At 43.9% G+C, this 20886-nt stretch overlaps 1 protein-coding gene across 1 annotated transcript in view; it reads right to left on the bottom strand.

The window, feature by feature from the left end:
• Positions 1-20886, bottom strand: part of LOC109911258 (slit homolog 3 protein-like) — a 614108-nt gene that overhangs the window by 95544 nt on the left and 497678 nt on the right. The window contains exons 15-16 of the mRNA XM_048603610.1: positions 3004-3154; positions 1375-1449 (exon numbers count right to left, since the gene is read on the bottom strand). Of these exons, the coding sequence (XP_048459567.1) occupies positions 1375-1449; positions 3004-3154 (226 nt within the window). The remainder of the gene's footprint in view (positions 1-1374; positions 1450-3003; positions 3155-20886) is intronic.

Below are 20886 nucleotides of genomic sequence, written 5' to 3'. Positions count from 1 at the left end.
TGTGACAATGGAGCTACATTCTTTTGTGCTACACATGGGCACTGAACTCTTCAGCCACCTTTATTCTAGCTGGGGTCATCAGCATCTCTAAGGAATCATAGAATCCCTACAGTGTGGAAAGAGGCCATTTGGCCCATCGAGTCTGCACTGATCCTCCAAAAAACATCCAACCCAGACCCAGCTCCCCCACCCTATCTACGTAACCCTGTATTTCCCATGGCTAACCCACCCAGCCTGTACATCCTGGACGCTATGGGGACAATTTAGCACGGCCAGTCCACCCAACCCCTGCACATCTTCGGACTGTGGGAGGAACCCGCAGGAAACCCACGCAGACACGGGGAGAATGTCCACACAGACAGTCGCACAAGGTGGATTCGAACCCGGGTTCCTGGTGCTGTGAGGTAACCGTGCTAACCGCTGTGCCACTATGCTGCACCTCCCTTCTCTCCAGGGCAGGTTTCGGGAGAACCTGTAAGCTGGCATCACTGAGGCATGGCACAGCTTTTTCGCCCGGTCTCTGATATCTCCAGGGGTGGGAGTGGCTGATGAGCAGAGGTCGAGTGATTGCAGAGAGTGATGTGGTGTCCAGGTGCCTTTTAAACATGGTGCCCAGAACGTTTTTGCTGGGTCTGTACCCACTGCGTACAAAATTTGGCAGTTTCTACACTCATGATGAGTAGGGAACGATGTAATTGCGCAGGGAAACTCCGCACTGCAGTTGAGCACAGGAAACTTTCCACCTTTCACTAACGTCCTGACGTACAGACACACAAGAGAAAATTTCGCTCACAGTAACCGGGCACAGACTAAATCAGCACTTCCTTCCTTCTCATACTGCCACTTTGAGAATTTCTCTGACAGACCATGCATTCAAAATCAAAATGTTGTAGACGCTGGACATCTGAAGCAAAAATAAAAGGTGCTGGAAATAATCAGCATCGATTGAGTGAAGCAGGGGAGGTGACGGCCTAGTGGTGTTATCGCTGGACTGTTAATCCAGAGACCGAGATAATGTTCTGGGGACCTTGGTTGAATTCCTGCCACGGTGGTGGAATTTGAATTCAATAAATGCCTGGAATTAACAATCTAATGATGACCATGAATCCACTGCCACTTGTTGGGGAAAAACCCATCTGGTTCACTAATGCCCTTGAGGGAAGGAAAACACCATCCTTCCCTGGTCTGGCCTACATGTGACTCTAGACCCACAGCAATGTGGTTGACTCTTAACTGCCCTCTGGGCAATTAGGGATGGGCAATAAAATGCTGCTGTAGTCAGCAATGCCCTCATCCTGTGAATGAATAAAGGGAAAAAAAAACATTTTGGATGGATGAACTCTCGCAGTAATGTCTAATGTTTGATAAACTCACATTTTACGCAGGTTTGGTAGCTTCTTAAAGATACCTGTTGCCTCCAAGACAGTTAATTCGTTGTCATTCAATCGCCTGAATCACAAAAAAAAGAGATTATTGAAAATGGGGGAGGTTAACACTTGATACACTAGAATTGTGAAGAAAACTCCAACAGAGAAAAACACGTATTTTTTAAAAATAAAAAGGCCTTCTGATCAAGCACTCGTAAATTATGGTCTAAAATAAAATCTCTAAATTTCAGCCCTTGCACAGCCCACACAGGAAAAGATACCAGTGTGTCACTTGACTCTGTCAGCCATGTTTCGGTCCTATTGATGGCTTTGTTCCTTTTCCAACTTGCAGTCAGACTTGTTGAATCTGGAGTTAGCCCCACTTATTTCTCAAGTAAACCTGCACTCGCTGCATTTTGTATCAGAATCCTCTCAAATAAATCTGCTAGTCACACCACAAGTTCCTTTCAGCTTGAACAAATGCGCACGGGGCAGAGCATGGCTAATCCTATCTCTCTCATGCTGTCAGTAAACCCAACCTCTAATCTCACCCATTATTTCCTCCAGTTTTTGCCTATTTGCCTGTAGTGTTGCGGGATGTGTAGATTAGGTGGGTTAGAGGGGGATGGGTCTGGGTGGGATGCTCTGAGGATCGGTGTGGACTTGTTGGGCCGAAGGGACTAGTTCTACACTATAGGGGTTCTATGATGATCTATGATGATGAAGGTTTGGACATGGTTTATAGGTGTTTGTGACTCAAGACGCTTTTTAGAATTGCAGAATCCCTACAGTGCAGAAAGAGATCATTCAGCTCATCGAGTCTGCACCAACTCTCTGAAGAGCATCCCACCCAGGCCCAATACCCCCAACCCCTCACTTCCCATGGCTAACCCACCCAGCCTGCACATCCCTGGACACTCTGGGGAAGTTTAGCATGGTCTATCCATCTAACCTGCACATTCCTGGACACTATGGGGCAATTTAGCATGGCCAATCCATCTAACCTGCATATCCCTGGACACTATGGGGTAACTTAGCATGGCCAATGCACCTAACCTGCACATCTTTGGATTGTGGGAGAAAACTGGAGAACCCGGAGGAAACCCACGCAGACACAGGGAGAATGTGCAAACTCCACACAGACAGTCGCCCGAGGCTGGAAACAAACCCAGGCCCCTGGCGCTGTGAGGTCGCAGGGCTAACAGCTGAGCCACCGTGCTGCCAAATGTAAATACTAGTTAAAAAGTTATTGGCAGGGCAGGTTTCAAAAGGAACGATATCACATCAAAGAGCCTTGTGCATGACTCATTCAGATCCAACTAAAACTAAAAATAGCTATATTTTCTCCCTGCCCGGTCTAATAGTGCAAGAATTTCAGATTGTCATCCTGGCGAGATAGGCTGGTTGTGATTCTCAGGTTCTCTCAAGCTCTCTTTTGTTTAATCAAAATGTTCTCCAGTAAGTTCAGTGATATTATTGTCAATTCAATCTTGTCTGTTAATTTGTTAATATTCCAACAGTTTTAATTCTCTTCTCTCCTCAAAGCATCCCTCAGCAGAGGTGACACTTTATACTCTACAGTTGTTGCTCGCTTGGGACAGCAATACTCTAAGTTGGCCTCACACTCAAGACTCACAGTTCAGTGGCGTATTCTGGGACATGGCTGGGTATCCTGGTGAGCTTCTGGTTGGAGCAGTCCACGACGGTGCCCTCACAGCGGCATTTCTCAGGGCAAACCAGGTCCATGAAGCAGTCATTACTTAGCTTAGTCCGGTAGTCATCTGATCCTGTGCATAACATCGAGCACAACCAATTAGATGCATTCGTGAGCATTCCTCTTTCTGCTCTTGATTTGATATGACCTTCAACTCTGCTGACACACAAGCCTTATAGCTAACAAGCAACACCCTGGGCTGACTTGGCGACACATTGCGTCAGAACACCAAATGTGTGGTGACCAGACGTGCCCCAGTGTAGAATGAGGCCATTCAGCCCACTATATCTGCTCTGACTTGTTAAATGAGCATCGTTACCTCGTGACAATTTCCTGCTTTCACCCCATATCCTTACATGTTGTTTTTATCCAAAATATCATCCAATTACCTCTTGAATGCCTCACTCATGAATGGCATCCCTGATCGGCCAGATAACGAGCTCCTGTTCACCTACAAATACACCAAAACAATGTGCCTCGTGATGTTATCACTAGACTATTAATCCAGAGACCCAGGTAATGTCCTGAGGACCCGGGTTCAAATCCCACCATGGCAGACGGTAGAATTTGAATTCAATAAAAATCTGGAATTAAGAATCTAATGATGACCGTGAATCCATTGTCAATTGTCGGAAAGAACCCATCTGGTTCACTAATGTCCTTTAGGGAAGGAAACTGCCATCCTTACCTGGTCTGGCCTACATGTGACTCCAGACCCACAGGAGTATGGTTGACTCTTAACCGGCCTCTGGGTAATTAGGGATAGGCAATAAATGCTGCCTAGCCAGCGATGCCCTCATCCCGTGAATGAATGTTAAAAACCCTGATGGATAGCTGAAAACCTGCTGGTTCACCTGGTCTATTCCACAAGTGACACCATCTCTCCTGCGCTGTCATTTCACTCCAACTGGGGCTTCAATGAAAGCGACAATAAACTGGTTTCAATATTCCCACAGACTGTACACAGTGATGGCCTAGTGGTAATTTCACTGGACTGTTAATCCAGAGACCCCGATAATGTTCCGGAGACCCGGGTTTGAATTCTGCCACAGCAGATGGTGGAATTTGAATTCAATAAAATATCTGGAATTAAGAACTTAATGATAACCGTAAATCCGTTGTTGATTGTTGGGGAAAACCCCATCTGGGTCACTAATGCCTTTTAGGGAAGGAAATTGCCATCCTTACCTAGTCTGGTCTACATGTGACTCCAGACCCACAGCAAAGTGGTTGACTCTCAACTGCCCTCTGGGCAATTAGGGATGGGCAATAAATGCTGCCTAGCCAGCGATGTCCTCATCCCATTAATGAATTTAAAAAAACCATGCATCTCTCCTGTAAACTGTTATACAGGGCTGACTGTGAGTCTAATGTTCAACCCACAGTGGCAATGATCAAACGACAGCCTCTTGGCCAATCATTCGTTCGCTGTGATTTTGACTTAGTACAGGCCTTCTCAAATTTGCACCCTTCAATGGGGCCGTGGGATTTCAGGATCGTGAGCTCTGTGGCAGCAATGGTAGCCATGGAGCTCGGACTCAAAGCTATTAGCTGTGAGGCCCCGTTAAATCCTCGCCGTTTGATTCCATAAGTGGATGTATGTGGTCTCATGCAAGGATCTTTCAGGTCTCACTGCTGCTGCAAAACATAAAAGCCAGTTAAAAAGGTCACGTGAAGCCTAACATATTACGCCAGGAAAGAGCTTGGGCATTTTTTAAAAGAGTCCAGTGGACAACCTTCTCTCCAACAACGGCATTGGAGGCTGAGGGGGTGGCCTTATGGAGGGGGAATGGATAGGGTGAAGAGACTCAGTCTTTTCCCTGGGGTGCGGGGTGTCCAAAACTAGAGGGGTACAGGTTTAAGGCGAGAGGGGAAAGATTTAAAAGGGACCTGAGGGGCAACTTTTTCATACAGAGGGTGGTGCCTGTATGGAATGAGCTGCCAGATGAAGTAAGAGAGGCTGGTACATTTAAAAGGCATCCGGATGGATATATTAATAGGAAGGGTTTAGAGGGATATGGACCAAATGCTGGCAAATGGGACTAAGTTAATTTAGGATATCTGGTCGGCATGGATGAGCTGGACAGAAGGGTCTGCTTCCATGGTGTACAGCTCTATGACTCTATAACTCTAAGAATTATTTAGCCAGAAGGAATCACAATAGACCCCCACCCTTCTCTGCTTAAAGCTTGGATCCTGCATTAGTAATCCAGAAGCTGAAAGTACAAATCGCAAAATAGCGACAGAACGTGCTGGAGAGAGTCGACAGCATTTACGCAGAGGGAAAACAGGGTCATACTTCAAGTCCAATACGATTCTTCATCAGATCGGAACGGGGCTGGATAAATGACGATTTTTATGTCATTGAGAAAGGGAGAGTAAGTGGAACAGATGGGAATGGTGCCCAGAGCAAAAGGGGGTGTTCATGGTACTAACAGCGGTGGTTCAAATCTCACACTAGGAAATTAAAGTGGAATATCACAGCAGAAACTTAACACTCGTCAGAGCATAAACAGAAATTGCTGGAAAAGCTCAGCAGGTCTGGCAGCATCTGGGGAACCTAGTCAGAACATATTGACTTGATTTGATTTATTACTGTGACATCTACAAAGGTACAGTGAAAAGTGTTGTGTCTTACGAGCTTTACAGGCAGATCATACTATACATATCAGTTTGTTTAATCAGTCTACTACCCATATCAACCCACTTCATCGACAGTATGTTACGACTGCAGTATCAACTAGATGTGCTGCACGGAGTTCACAATTTTATTTCATTGCACCTCACAAACATGGCCCCCACCACTAAAAATTAGCCAGTTCTACTTAGGTTCATTTAAGAGCAACAGCAGTGATTTCATAAGGATACCATCAGTTACTTTCAAGTTTACAACCACACTTGATGCTGACCTGAATGTGGATCGCTGTTCCTTCATGTTTGCTGGGTCAATAATCCAGAGCCATAGCCCTAACAGGATTGTACCAGCACACACTGCAGCAGCTCGAGGAGGAGGACAACCAGCTGTTTTTCTGGTCAAGTAGGAATGAGCAATAAAAGGGGTAGGCCAGCGAGTCCCATGGCATGGAAATAAAATTGAACTGCATTCAATTGAACACAATAATTTTGATATGTTGTGGACTGACAGATGGACAAAAATAAACTTGAGGACGATTGACTGACCTGATATCATTCAGGGAAGGGCACTTGCTCTCCATATCTGTGTTGCCTCCATGTGGCATTTAGCCCACGTTACGTGGCTGGCCGACACATATAATGCTCTCTGAATCAGTCTTACAAGCAAGTCAGGCAGGAGCGTTCCCTCCCAGTCAAGGAAAGGACATTCAGCCTCTGATCTTCAGGTAGGCGTCCGCGCAGGTGGTCTTCAAGATACACAACAACGCAGAATCGCCGGGCAGGTAGCAAAGTTCCATACCCATGAGGACAGCCTCAACCATGCTCTTGGGTTCATGTTGCGCTACATGTAACCCCACCATATCGTTCTGCGTAATAGCTTCCTTACTGTCCTGTTTTGACACCATCGCCTTGATAACCTGCAATTATCTCACTACCTTAATTAATTTGTACAGTTTTGGATTAATTGTTACATTGGCTAGTGACTCTTATGCCTATCATGTTATTCCAGCTGTGTAGTTTGTCTCTAGCACCACCTTATTTCTGATTTTTTGATAATATTAATCGGATCATAGGTCATCCCTTCACTTGTTATTCAGCTGTTGACACTTACACCATTTGACACTTTTATCACCTGCAGGCTTGCTATTCAGCCCTGTCGACACTCCACTCACTATTTGTACTTATCTTTTGACACTCTCAATTAGCTGGAGTTACTTAGCATCATCTCTCTGCATTAAAAAAGATGTACCTGTGTGCTTCCCTCCACTTCACCTGATGAAGGAGCAACACTCGAAAAGCTTGTGATTTCAAATAAACCTGTTGGACTATAACCTGGTGTTCTGCGGCTTCTTCCTTTCAGCAAATTGAAGGCAGTGGCGGCTATCGACTACTCAGAGCAGTAAGGGAAGGGTAACTGAAGACAGTGGGAATCAGAGGAAAAACTCTCAACATGCAGCATTCGTGTCTATCACAAAGAAAGATGGACACAGTTGTTGGACATCAGTTATCTCAGCTGTAGGACATCTATTCCAGGAGTTTCTCAGGTTAGTGTCCAAGACTGAACCATCTTCATCAATGACCTGTTTTAAATCATCAGGTCAGAGGTGAGGACGCTCGCTCATGATCAGTTCTATTTGTCGTTCCTGAACCAATGAAGGAGTCCACAACCTGGCTTGGTCTGACAGGAACAAGAGTAGGCCATTCAGCCAATAGACTCCATCCCACCATTCAATACAAACACTTTAATGTCTTTTACTCACGCCATCCCAGTAACCTTGCACATCAATAAATCGGAAATCTATCAATCTCTACCTGAAGCATAGTTAAACACTCATCCTCCACAGCCTTCTGTGGTACAGAGCTCTAAAGGTTCACAATCATTTCTCATTTCTCAATGGCACGCCCTTTATTTTTAAATTGTGGCCCCTGGCTTTAGACACTGGTGGAGGCAATGGCCTAGTGGTGTTATTGCTGGACTGTTAATCCAGGGACCCAGATAACGTTCTGGGGACCTGGGTTCAAATCCCACCACGGCAGATGGTGGAATTTGAATTCAATAAAATATCTGGAATTAAGAATCTAATGATGACCATGAATCCATTGTTGATTGTCGGGAAAAAATCTGCTTCAGTAATGTCCTTTAGGGAAGGAAACTGCCATCCTTACCCGGTCTGGTCTATATATGACTCCAGACCCAGAGCAAATGTGGTTGACTCTTACCTGTCCTCTGGGCAATTAGAGATGGGCAATAAATGCTGCCCTAGCCAGTGATACCTTCATCCTGTGAATGAATAAAGGTAAAAAAGCCTAAGCAGGGGAATACGCACTGTCCTGGCTGTCCCTTTTAAATATTTCAAATGTTTCAATGAGATCATCTCTCATTCTTCAAAACTCAAGAGATTATAAATCCAATTTGCCTAATCTCTCTCCATAAGGCAGTTCCACCATCCCAAGAACAAGTCTGGTGAACCTTCACTGTAATCTCCCGAAGGCAACAATACTTTTCTTGAGATAAGGACACTGCAACCGAACACTGTACTCCAGGTGAAGTCTAACCAAGCTCCAATACAACTGAAGTGAGACCTCACTACCACTTTATGCAAATCGTCTTGCAATATAGGTTGCACTAGCCTTCCTCATAGCTTGCTGAACCTACAAACTAGCCTTCAGTAACTCATTGACAAGGACACCTAGATCCTTTGTACATCTACACTTTCCAATTTATTACCATTAAAGAAATACTCTGCACAACTATTTCTCTGACCAAAGTGGACACCGCATCTTTATCTACTTTCTATTCTATCTCCACTGTTCTTGCTCATTCTCTAGGGCTGTCCAAATTCTCCTGGAACTGTTTTACATCTTCCTTACAACACACATTCCTGCTTAGCTTTGTATCATCCCCAAATTTCAAAATATTACATTTGGTCCATGTGTCCAAAACATTGACATAAATTGTGAACAGCTGGGGACCCGATTACTAAGCCTTGTGATACCTCAATAGACATAGCTTGCCGACGTGAGAAGGACCCATTTGTCCCTCTTCTCTTTTTTCTGTCTGTTAACCCAATCATTAATCCATGCCAATACATTACCCCCTCTCCAACGTGCTTTAATTTTTGTAACCAACTTCCTGTGCAGAACTTTATGAAAAAGCTTCTACAAATCCACATTTACTATGTTCAATATCTATTCTTTATGAACTTCATTGGTAACATTTTCAAAAGACTCCAACAAGTTTGTCAAATGTCATTTCCAGTTTACAAGTCCATACTGTGTCCAATCAGATCATTATCAACCAGGTGTCTAATATTCCAACTTTTGCAATAGATTCTAACCTATATAAGGCTAACAGGTATGCAGTTGACTGTTTTTGTTTCTCTTGAACAGTCGAGTGTTATTTACTATCTTCCAATCCACAGAATTATTTTGGAATCTACAAACTTTTGGAAGATAATCATCCATGTATCAACTATCTCCAAAGACACCTCTTTCAACACTCCGGGATGAAGGCTATCATATCCTGGAGATTTATCAATTTTCAGCCCATTAATATCTCCAGTACAATCTCCTCATTCTACGTAGCCAGTTGGATTTCTGCTTCTGGGAGATTTCTTCCATCTTCCTTATTTACACAGGCACAAAGTAATCATTTAGCTTCTCTGCCATTTCGCTGTTCACCATTAAAAACTCCAGACTCCATTTGTAGTGGACCCACTTTTGTTTTAGCCAGATGTTTCATTTTTGTGTACCTATAGAAGCTTTTACAGTTTATTTATGGATTTTTTTTTGCTAGATTGCATTCGTATTTCTCATATTCTCTTTCTTTATCAGTGTTTTGATCCTTTTTTGTTATAAACCTTCCAAGCTTCAGAATTACTGCAATTTCTGGCATCTTTATAGGCCTTTTCTTTTCATCTTATACAATTTAGAACTTCCTTTGTTGACCACAAGTGAGTGACTTTCCTGGAGTTACTGCACCTTGAAGGAATATATTGTTGCTTTAAGTCGTGCAATAGTTCCTTTAAGACTATCCATTGCCTATGTACAGTCATGTCTTAATGTATTTTCCGAATCCACCTCAGCCAATTCATGTCTCATGCCCTCATAATTTTGCTTATTCAAATTTAACTCCCTTGCCTCAGAATTAACGACCTCGTTTTCAAACATAATGTGGAATTCTATTTTGTGGTGACTCATTGCAGTCACTCATCTCATCCCTCAAGTTTCCTTTGCAAGATTGTTAATTAGCCCTTTCTCAATACAGGTATGTTGCAACAGTTACGTTCTTGTGTGACCTCACACTATTGAAAATCGTGTTATAGGGAAATTGCTATACCTGCACAGCAGAAAGTTTGTATTATCCAAACAGCATCCACTATTCATCATTCACATTGCAGCCAATTCATGTTAATGACACAGAAGTTATAGCAGAACTACCTGTACATAGTACAAGATCTAAATTGCACATCCTCCAGTTGGCTCCTAAAACTACTGCTCTAGTAAATCATCTTGAAGACATTCCACAAACTCATCCATTGCAGCTTTAGTCTATATGAAGGTTGAAGTTCTCATGATAAGTGTGTTGCTCATTCTAAATGCTTCTCTCATGTCCTGATTTATATCATGCATGCTACCACTACTATTTGGTGGCTCATAAATAACTCTAACAACGTCTGCTGCCCCTTGCTGTATCTTAGCTCCACTCTAACAAAATTCACACGTTGTTCTTCTTCTGATCGGAGATAATTTCATACTTCTATACTGATCCTATCCCATATTATTGGCAAAATGCCACTTCTTTTCTCCTTCCCATTTGTTCTTGACCCTCAAATGGCCTAGTGGTATTACCGCGGGACTGTTAATCCAGAGATCCAGGCAATGTTCTGCGGGCCTGGGTTCGAATCCCACCACAGCAGACAGTGGAATTTGAATGCAATAAATATCTGGAATTAAGAGTCTAATGATGACCATGAATCCACTGTCGATTGTCAGGAAAAAAAACCCATCTGCTTCAGTAATGTCCTTTAGGGAAGGAAACTACCATCCATACCTGGTCTGGCCTACATGTGACTCCTGACCCACAGCAATGTGCTTGGTGCTTAACTGCCCTCTGGGCAATAAATGCTGGCTTAACCAGTGATGTCCTCATCACGTGAATGAAAAAAAATATATTCAGTTCCCAATCTCGGTCACCTTGCAGGTATGTTCCTGAAAGGCAATTAGACCATTTCGATGCATCTCCTTAGTGCCTTTATATGGTTGACTTTTGGTTGTGAGTGCCATGTGCAGGCATGTAGGATGGTAAATGACAAGTAACATTTGTATCACACAAATGCCAAGCAATGGCCATCCCCAAAGACAGAAAATTCAATCATTTCAGCAAAACATTCAACAGAATCCCTATAGTGTGGAAGCAGGCCACAGGGCCGATTGAGTCTACCACCAACCCTCCAAACAGCATCCCTCCCAGACCCACCTCATTCCTGCAACCCCACATTTCCAATGTCTAACCCAACTAGCCTGCACTTCCCTGGACACAATGGGCAATTTAGCATGGCCAATCCACCTCACCTGCACATCTTTGGACTGTGGGAGGAAACCAGAGCACCTGGAGGAAACCCACACAGACACGGGGAGAACATGGAAACCGCACACATATAATCGATGCTGGGTCCCTGGCACTGTCAGGCAGCCGTGCTAACCACTGAGCCACCGCGCTGCCCGTGGTAACAGCATTCCCATCTCCAAACTTCCCCCCACAAATAATCAACACAGAAGGAGGGTGGGGGTCGTTATTACTAACCAGAAAGTGAACTGTCATGATTGCAAGAGTAGGTTAGAGCCTGGGCATTTTGTAGCCATTAGTTCTAGCATGTCTTTTTCAAATTTAAAAATAAATTAAGAGTCAGGTGCTGACACAGAACTAACAACTTTCAAGTAGGTAGTAGGAAAGATTGTCTTGTTCGACAGTAAACTGTTTGATAGTGGCAGTTATTTGCCAATAAGGTGAAAGTAGTGAATTCAATTGGTGTTAATTACTGCAGAAGGAAGCTAAATTAGCCTCTGACTCATCGGGAGAGGGCTTAGACATTGCTTCAGGGAGCTGCATTTAATAGCCTACTATGCAGAGTTGTATATAAAAGAATGTTAAATTGCATTATAAGCTGATGGGCGTGACTTAGAGACGAGGGGTAAACAGGAATGTGACTGAATAGTCCCCATTTGCCTGGATCGAGAAACCTAACATAGAACATTTACAGAACATTACAGCACAGTACAGGCCCTTCGGCCCTCGATGTTGCGCCGACCTGTGAAACCAATTTGAAGCCCATCTAACCTAAACTATTCCATTATCATCCAGATGTTTGTCCAATGACCATTTAAGTGCCCTTAAAGTTGGCGAGTCTACTACTTTTGCAGGCAGGGCATTCCACGCCCTTACTACTCTCGGAGTAAAGAACCTACCTCTGACATCTGTCCTATATCTATCACCCCTCAATTTAAAGCTATGTCCCCTCGTGCTAGCCATCACCATCTGAGGAAAAAGGCTCCCACTGTCCACCCTATCTAATCCTCTGATCATCTTGTATGTCTCTATTAAGTCACCTCTTAACCTTCTTCTCTCTAATGAAAACAGCCTCAAGTCCCTCAGCCTTTCCTCATAAGACCTTCCCTCCATACCAGGCAACATCCTGGTAAATCTCCTCTGCACCCTTTCCAATGCTTCCACATCCTTCCTATAATGCGGTGACCAGAACTGTACGCAATACTCCAAGTGCGGCCGCACCAGAGTTTTGTACAGCTGCAACATGACCTCATGGCTCCAAAACTCAATCCCTCTACCAATAAAACCTAACACACCGTACGCCTTCTTAACAACGCTATCAACCTGGGTGGCAACTTTCAGTGATCTATGCACATGGACACCGAGATCTTTCTGCTCATCCACACTACCAAGAATCTTACCATTAGCCCAGTACTCTGTATTCCTGTTACTCCTTCCAAAGTGAATCACCTCACACCGCATTCACTTGCTCCATTCTAATGATTTTTCAAGGCAAGCAATTAGAATACATAGAAACCTCAGCCACAGGCTGGTGAGAGACTCGACACATCAAAATCAAAATGCTGACTTTATCTCTGCATTGTCAAAATCAAAATTTCACATCTCAACTAATTAAGCCACCCTAGAGATTGTGTTTCTCACCCTTCAAGATTCCATAAAATCCACCTTCCTCTCAGCAACCTAGTCCAAATTACCCAACTTGAACCTATCTGGATGCAGCACAGCTTGGTATGGGCATCTGCTGTGCCCAAGGCAACAAGAAATTACAGAGAGTTGTGAATGCAGCCCAGTCCATCACAAAAACCAGCCTTCCATCCATTGCAGGCCGTCTACACTTCCTGCTACCTCGGGAAAAGCAGCCAACATAATCAAAGACCCTCCCGCCCCAGAAATACTCACTTCCAACCTGTTCCATCCGGCAGAAGATACAAAAGTTTGAAAGCACGTACCCACAGATTCAAGAACAGCTTCTTCCCCGTTGTGTTCAAACTTATGAATAGACCTCTCATATATTGGAGTTGGTCTTTTTCTGCACCTTCTCTGTGGCTGTAACACCATATTCTGCACTCTGTTCTATTGCCCTGATATATTTATGTAAGGTATGATTTGTCTAGTTAGTACGCAAAACAATACTTTTCACTGTATCTCGGTACTTGGGACAATAACAAATCAAATCAAATCATATCAGTGAATAAAGAGCTGACAAATGTATCTGATATGGTAAGAATCACTGGCTTAGCACGTACAAAGGAAATCAAAACGTTTTGCTATTTCCTGAAGGATGAGATTAAGAATCATTAGATGGGGCTAGACAATTATATGTTGGGAACTTGTGGCACAAGCCTATGGAGCAGAAGCTGAATTTTTGTCCATCCAGACTTCTAATGTGTCAGAATATTGCCAACCAATTCCATGCATAGCATGGACTTATAGTAATGCCAGGCCGAGCGGTATAGGGTGCCTGTGAACTCTTAGATAGTTGAATTTAAGTCAGTACACTGAAATTTTGGGCCCTCTGGAAATCAAGAAACGAGATGAGTTGGGGGTCCAGCTAAAATGACCAATACTGGGTGGGCATCTGATCCTTGGGACGGTATTTCCAGTGCTGACAATTCTAGGGGTGGCAGTTTTGGGAAACTCCACGAGGTAACCAAACAATTAAGCTCATTAAGTCCCTTTTTAAAAGTAGGCTTCCTAAAGCAACTGAGAGCTCATCAGTTGTCCTGAGATGGGCACTCTCCCCGGGGGCAGGCTGTGTCCCCCTCCCTCTTTTGGCAGCCTCTGGACCCTCCCTACTTGCCTGAATAAGGGCAAAAACAGAAGACCTTCCAGCAAAGGAGCCCCCCAGTTTCAAGAGCCCTCTTTTCAACCTTAATTGAAGAGATATCCAAGTTAATTATGAGCTCACCCAAGTGAGAATCATAACTTGATCAGGTTGTCCCCGTCCCAGACTCTGGTATCTTACCCACCAAACAAACACAATTCTTGTTCAATGAGAAAGATTCACCGCATTATGCGTTACGCTCATTGGATGAGGGATGTTAGTGCTGAGGAATTTCAGCTTCTCAGCGTGAGCAGGTAAGGTCCACAGTGACATGCAGAAGAAATCTCCCTTTGCTTAGCCTCACTCCTGGCTTGTCGTGATTTGAGGACCAGGCGGATCTCGCTGATTATAAATTCCTTGTTTGGGGTTGTTAACCTGGGCCAATCATGGAGCCCTGGCTGACAGATATAAACAGGAGATTCAGGCGGTCTTCTCAGTCTAGGGACTGACTCTGAACTGGCTGGTCAGAGCCCATGTACTGTGCACACGTAAATAAATGGTGACCTTGGTGACAGGATACCAGCCTCTGTGCAGTTATTTTACAACCTCAGAAGATTTGTAAGATTTTCTTATCAACTTATTCGAAGTTAGGCCAAGGCTTATTGTCATTTTATTGTTTTTATTTCCCTAATCAACCTTGGTTTGATTCAGATGTTTTGCGGCAGGGATGGGAGTTGGACCCACGTCCCTGAGGTTTCGTCTGAGGCCTGGGTCACTAGTGTAGGGTCATTACCACATCACCATCACATTGGCCATAGACACATTGGGACGAATATGTCTCATTAGCTGGATTGAGACTGTCCAAACAGATACCAAGCAGCTATGAAATAAGGCTTTTGTTTCATCAGTCTGCACCCAAACTGCAAGATCCAATCCAACTTTTTTGCACAAGATTGCAGCCCATAAAGTGCTAAAGGTTTAAAACAATTTAAGAAATCACGCAGAAGCAATGATGTAGAGTCCAGCAAAGTAAAAGCATCCCTGATCTAGTGCAGAAACAACCAGTTCTCACCTGGACGGGTATAAGCGACTGATCAAATGAGAACAACATACATTCTGTGTGCTTGCATAGATGCTAGACCAGGCAGGCAGTGTATCTTTAAGACAGTTAGAGGATACCATAGTATATGAATGGGAGGCGACGGCCCAGTGGTATTATAGCTGGATTGTTAATCTCGAGATCTAGCCAATGCTTTGTGGGCCTGGGTTCAAATCCTGCCACAGCAGAGGGTGGAGTTTGAATTCAATAAATATCTGGAATTACGAGTCTAAAGATGACCATGAATCCATTGTTGATTGTCAGGGGGAAAAAAAACCCATTTGCTTTGCTAATGTCCTTTAGGGAAGGAAACTGCCATCCTTACCTGGTCTGGCCTACATGTGACTCCTACCCCACAGCAATGTGGTTGACGCTTAACTGCCCCCTGGGCAATTATAGATGCCCTCATCCCATGAATGAATAAAAGGAAAGCAAACGTTCTGACGTAGTTCTTTTCTTTCAGTCACTTCCCACTCAATGCAATGGAGTCAGCGCAGTGCATTGTGTCAGTTATACAAATATAATTAACAGCAATAGCCAGTTAAAGTAGAATCCAGACTGGATGATAGTTGGGTTATAATAAAGCATAGCATTACTAATAAACTTCAGGATATCTGTCTCAGAAGAATCCAAGCTTTGTTATGAGAGCGACCACATGGGGAAGCATACTAGCACTGATGTTTGACCCAAGAAATCCTGTCAATACTCATATCTGGTACAGATAAAATCAGCTTTGATCTAGTACATCTGATCCACCACACAAAATCAGCTTTAATCCAGTAGGTGCATGACCCAGGTCTTAACTTAGTGCAGGAACTGCCGAGAGACTGATATGAGCATCCCCAACAGTCTGTGCACAGTAAAAACTGAAAGAGCTGCGGATGCTGTGAATCAGAAACAAAAACAGAAATTGCTGGTAATGCTCAGCAGGTCTAGTAGATCTGTGAAGAAAATAATCAGAGTTAACGTTTCAGGTCCAGTGACCCTTGCAGGAAGGGACCATAAAGGCCAAACACAGGCAAATGCGACTAGTGCAATTTGGGAAACCTGGTTGGCATGGACGAGCTGGGCCAAAGGATCTATTTCTGTGCTGCATGTCTCTATGAGAGCTACTCAATTCATTCCACTCCAGCCACTGTCGCTGGTTTGCTAATTCCTAATGCCTGCCATCCTTACTTGTTCTGGCCAAACATAACCCAGATCTACAGCAACATGGGAGAATCTTAACTGCTCTTGGGCAGTGAGGGATGGGCATTAAATGCTGGCTTGTATTTAGAGGCACCTACATCCTATGAATGAGTAAATCAAAATGGAGACAAAACCTCAGCTTTACCATGTAACCTAGGTCCTCTATCCTTGGAAACATTCAGAGCTCCCTTTCCAACATCATGACAAACTTCCCGATGCACGGTATCCAAAATTGGACAAAGTGCTGGAAAGATTTTAGATGTAAAAATGCAGGCTTAATGAATACCTAAGCAAAGACAAAGATGGCTTCCACGTAGGAAATTATTTTTCTCTGACACGTGGAATTCTAAGCCACCTGGAGGTAAGCTACTATTCCAACAGCCCTTCAATAGAAAACTGGGCAACAGGCTGAGAGATAACACTTCAAGTTACAGAAAGGTTCTTTGTCGAATAGCTGTAAATGAGGAAAGCCTTATGAGTTAGTTACCAAAGCTATCTTGTTTCCTTCAAGGAAAGGAATTTCCCAGAACTTTGTTCTTCCCAAATTGACATATCCTAACATGGCTGGCAGAACGAGAAGTCTGTCAATGGTCTCACTATCTGGATAGACCAGACCTATCCTTTCCCATTTCTTTTTTGGACATTCTTTCAAGTTATTCAAGGTTGACTTAGACAGAATTTTGACAGACTAGACAGTTAGGGGCATCAAAACCAGAAGTTGCTGAGAAAGCTCATCAAGTTTGGCAGCAAATGTAGTTCTGAGGAAGGGTCACCCGAACCTGAAACGTTAACTCTGATTTTGTCTTCACAGATGCTGCCAGGCCTGCTGAGCTTTTCCAGCAACTTCTGTTTCTGTTCCTGATTTACAGCATCCGCAGTTCTTTTGGTTTTTATTCAGAGAGTTATGCTGTTACGGTGGGAAGGAAAGAGGAGTTGACACCACAACCAGATCAGCCAAGATCTGATCGAGTGGTTAGGAAAAGTTAACATCTCCCAACTGTCCTACTCTATGTTCTGCTTCCTTCAGGCCATCCTTTAAATGGCAACGATAAATACCATAGCAACTGACAGATGCATTGTGATTGTATCATAACAAAAAGGACACAGTTAGCCTGCACAAGGAGAAAACAAGAAAACAAAACTATTCAAAAATGTTCCACAAAACTTTTTTTATTAAAGTTATTTTTTACATCACTTACAGCAAATTGTTTGGGTTTTGCCCACCTCTGACATTAATACCACCACCAATTGTGCTTACAAAGCATAGCAACAGTTGCTATGTTGCAGAGGAGTTGGAGTAAAGACATGCATTGGGCACCTAGTGGTTTCGAATCACTTGTGAGGCCTTGTTATTTTTACCCTTGTCTCAGCCATCATCATTTGCACCCCTCGGCTTGTTGGAGTGAGGTAGGAAGGGCTTGACATGCTGCAGAAAGACACAAAGCGTACCATGGTGCTTGACGAAACCATGTTTTACTCATAGCTTGGAACCACATGGTTAGATCAAGCACAACAGAACACCTCATTTAGAATCAGAGCCAGTGTTAGGCAACGCCAAGGACAGCAAAAAGACAAGAGAGAGTAAAGAAGGCTGGTGAGGACAGTCTGGAAGCTGGGTTGGCAGTCAAGGATTTAATCCATGCAAAGACATAAGGGAGCCAAATCATTCAATTAGAACAAGCTACGGTTAACTCGCAATGTCAGGCAGGAGGACGTCCATTATCGATGTGGAGATTACAGGTTTTCCGATTCAGTGATGGATTTCATAACCAGTTAGTTGGTAGAAAAGACCGAGCAAACGAACAAACAATATTAATTCTAACACACAGTGGAGACTGGACTGCCGTGCCTGGATATTTTACACCTGAAGTGAATTAATCCTGCTCTGTTGATGTGTAAAACAATCACTGAACAGCCCTTTATCGCTGCATACTACCTGACCCCTAGCAACTCCACCAGCATGCCCCCACCTGGCCATATGAAAGGGGAGAGGGCACAAGTTTCCAAGATGTAGTCAACTGAAACAAATCTGGTTTGACAAATCTGGTACAAGGGCAAATATCAACTTGCATTTATACAGCACCTTTATAAGGCCTTTCACTGGAGCATTATTACGCAGAATATGTAACAGAGCCAAAGAAGACATTCGAACAAGTGAGGAAATGCTTAGTTGCATTCTGTCTGTCCTCATCACCAACCAATATTTCCTTTACTGACTTTCAAGATGGCAGTGGCAGAGTAGGCAGACAAGGGCTCTTGTCTGTTGTCATCCGTTCCATCCAATTTTCTTTACTCTCTTCTTTTCTCGTTTTTTCTCTCTTCTTTCCTCATTTTTTTTCTCTCTTCTTTTCTCCTTTCGAGTGCTTTTTATCATATCTTCTGGAGACCAGTCAGTCAGGGAGGCAGCGGCAGCGACGTAGTGTGCCCGTGACTGGGGCCCAGCGTGAGCCCAGATGGCGGCGGTGGTGGCAAGGCGGCTGGTGAATCCGGGTGGGATTTAGCCCAGCACCGGAGAAAGCGTGCCCAGCGCGGGAGAGAGATCCAGCCCTCGTGGGGAAAGCCCAGTGTGGAGCAACTGCAGGCCCATGGTTGAGGAAAGGGCTGTAATGTTGAACTTCCATCTTTATTTCTTTACTTTTCTACTTTACACTAACGAGAACTGTCGTGATGAACGTTTTAACTTATTTCTTTATCTTTCCATTCCTGTACCTAGGTACGTTTGTACCTAAGATGGCACCGGGAATAGTGACATTCTACACTCTTCACTGTACTCCTGTGCTTGAGTACACATGACAATAAAACCTAAATATAAATTTAGTAGGCTGTCCAATTACTCTCTATTTTCAACATTCCAAACCAGGACTCACATTGTTCCCAATGGATTACGAGTGAAATCTATTGAATTTACAGAGCCTCATGTTGTTCTGCTAAGTTCCTAGCGCACAACATTTTATATTTGACCATCTCCCATTGATAAGAGTCTTTCCCTTTCATTCCCAACCTTTGCAGGCATTTTCTAATTGTGCTGTTCAGTGGTTCTATTATACACCGTTAGAGCAGGTGGGATTTGAATGGGGGCCTCCTGGCTCAGAGACTGGGACACTGCTACCGCACCACATGAGCTCCTTAAGAAGGTCACCGCAATCCCAGCGGACCGTTGGGCTGCTCTCTCATTTGAGAGAGATGCCTAGTGGTGAGTTACCCTGAGGGTCACCGTGCCTCAGGTGGTGGGTGCCTTGAGAAGTCAGGGCCATCACGGTGACCTTGGTCAGTTGCAGGAATTGAACCCGCGTGGTTGGCATTCCTCTGCATCACCAACCAGCTGAATCAACGGACCCAAACCCCAATCTTTGCTTGCCGTTTGATGATCTCATATGCCACCTTCTCTTTAATGTGTGTCTGTAACCTTGTGCTGTACTAACCCTGAAAAGCAACGGCCATCCTCAACAAGACAATGAAAGTACCGAAAAACTCCAAGCTGCCGGACAGCTTAGCACACACCAAAATATTAAAGCTGCGGTTTTGTGTCCTCCTGCAACCTTCAAATTATGAGGACCGCCTGCTGTTCACCCAGAAGCAAGTGCCAACCAGCTCGTGCAAGACAATCAAAATGTATTGGATTTGGTAAAGAAAAGTCACTGGGTCTGGATGTATACTGAAACTTACATGCTACTTGTGCTGTGTTGAAAATACTGAGCAGCAGCTAACAAAAATCTCTGATTTTCCCCTGTAGACACTGTTTGCACCCTACTTCTTGGCTGATTTCACAAGCCTGAATGCATCATTAGTCTGTGATCATTCCCCAGGCCTTGTCAAAAAGCGCCCATTCACGGTTTGGCTTTCAACCCTCTGAGATTGTTCTGGAGTCCAGAGAAATCAAAATTTTGGTTTGATTTGATTTGATTTATTACTGTCACGTGTACCGAAGTACAGTGAAAAGTTTTGCTTTGCGTGCAATACAGGCAGCTCACACCGTACAAAGGGCGATAGAACGGAGGGCGGAATACAAAGTTACGGCTGCAGAGAAGGTGCACAGAAAGCAGGATCGACGTTAGGTTTGAAATGTGAGACGTCCATTCAGAAGTCTAAAAATAGCGGGGAAGAAGCTGTGTGTTTAAGTGTGTTTTAAGTTTTTGTATCTTCTGCCTGACGGAAGAGGTTGGGAGAGATTATAACCGGGGCGGGAGGGGTCTTTGATAAAGTTGGCTGCTTTCCCGAGGCATCGAGAAGTGTAGATGGTGTCAATGGATGGAAGGTTGGCTTGTGTAATGGACTCAGCTGTGTTCACAACTCTCTGTTGTTTCTCATGGTCCTGGGCACAGCAGTTGCTGTACCAAGCCATGATGCATTCGGAGAGAATGTTTGATCTCTTGGACAGTGTTGTGGCCAACCCTGTGTTACGATCCCAGCTGATTGTAGTACTGGACGAATCAGAACCCAGAATGAAACCTTTCTCAATCTTTTTTTTAAAATTTGTTTGCTTAGTTAATGTGGTGGTTAGTTAAATGAGGCCTCTTCACACAAGGCTGCAGATTGTCTTTAGCAACAGGC

This window comes from Rhincodon typus, chromosome 12 (assembly GCF_021869965.1).
Source record: "Rhincodon typus isolate 14 chromosome 12, sRhiTyp1.1, whole genome shotgun sequence".
NCBI classification, from domain to species: Eukaryota; Metazoa; Chordata; class Chondrichthyes; order Orectolobiformes; family Rhincodontidae; genus Rhincodon; species Rhincodon typus.
The sequence above is the reverse complement of the archived record's forward strand: the minus strand, read 5'-3'. Positions and strand labels throughout refer to the sequence as shown.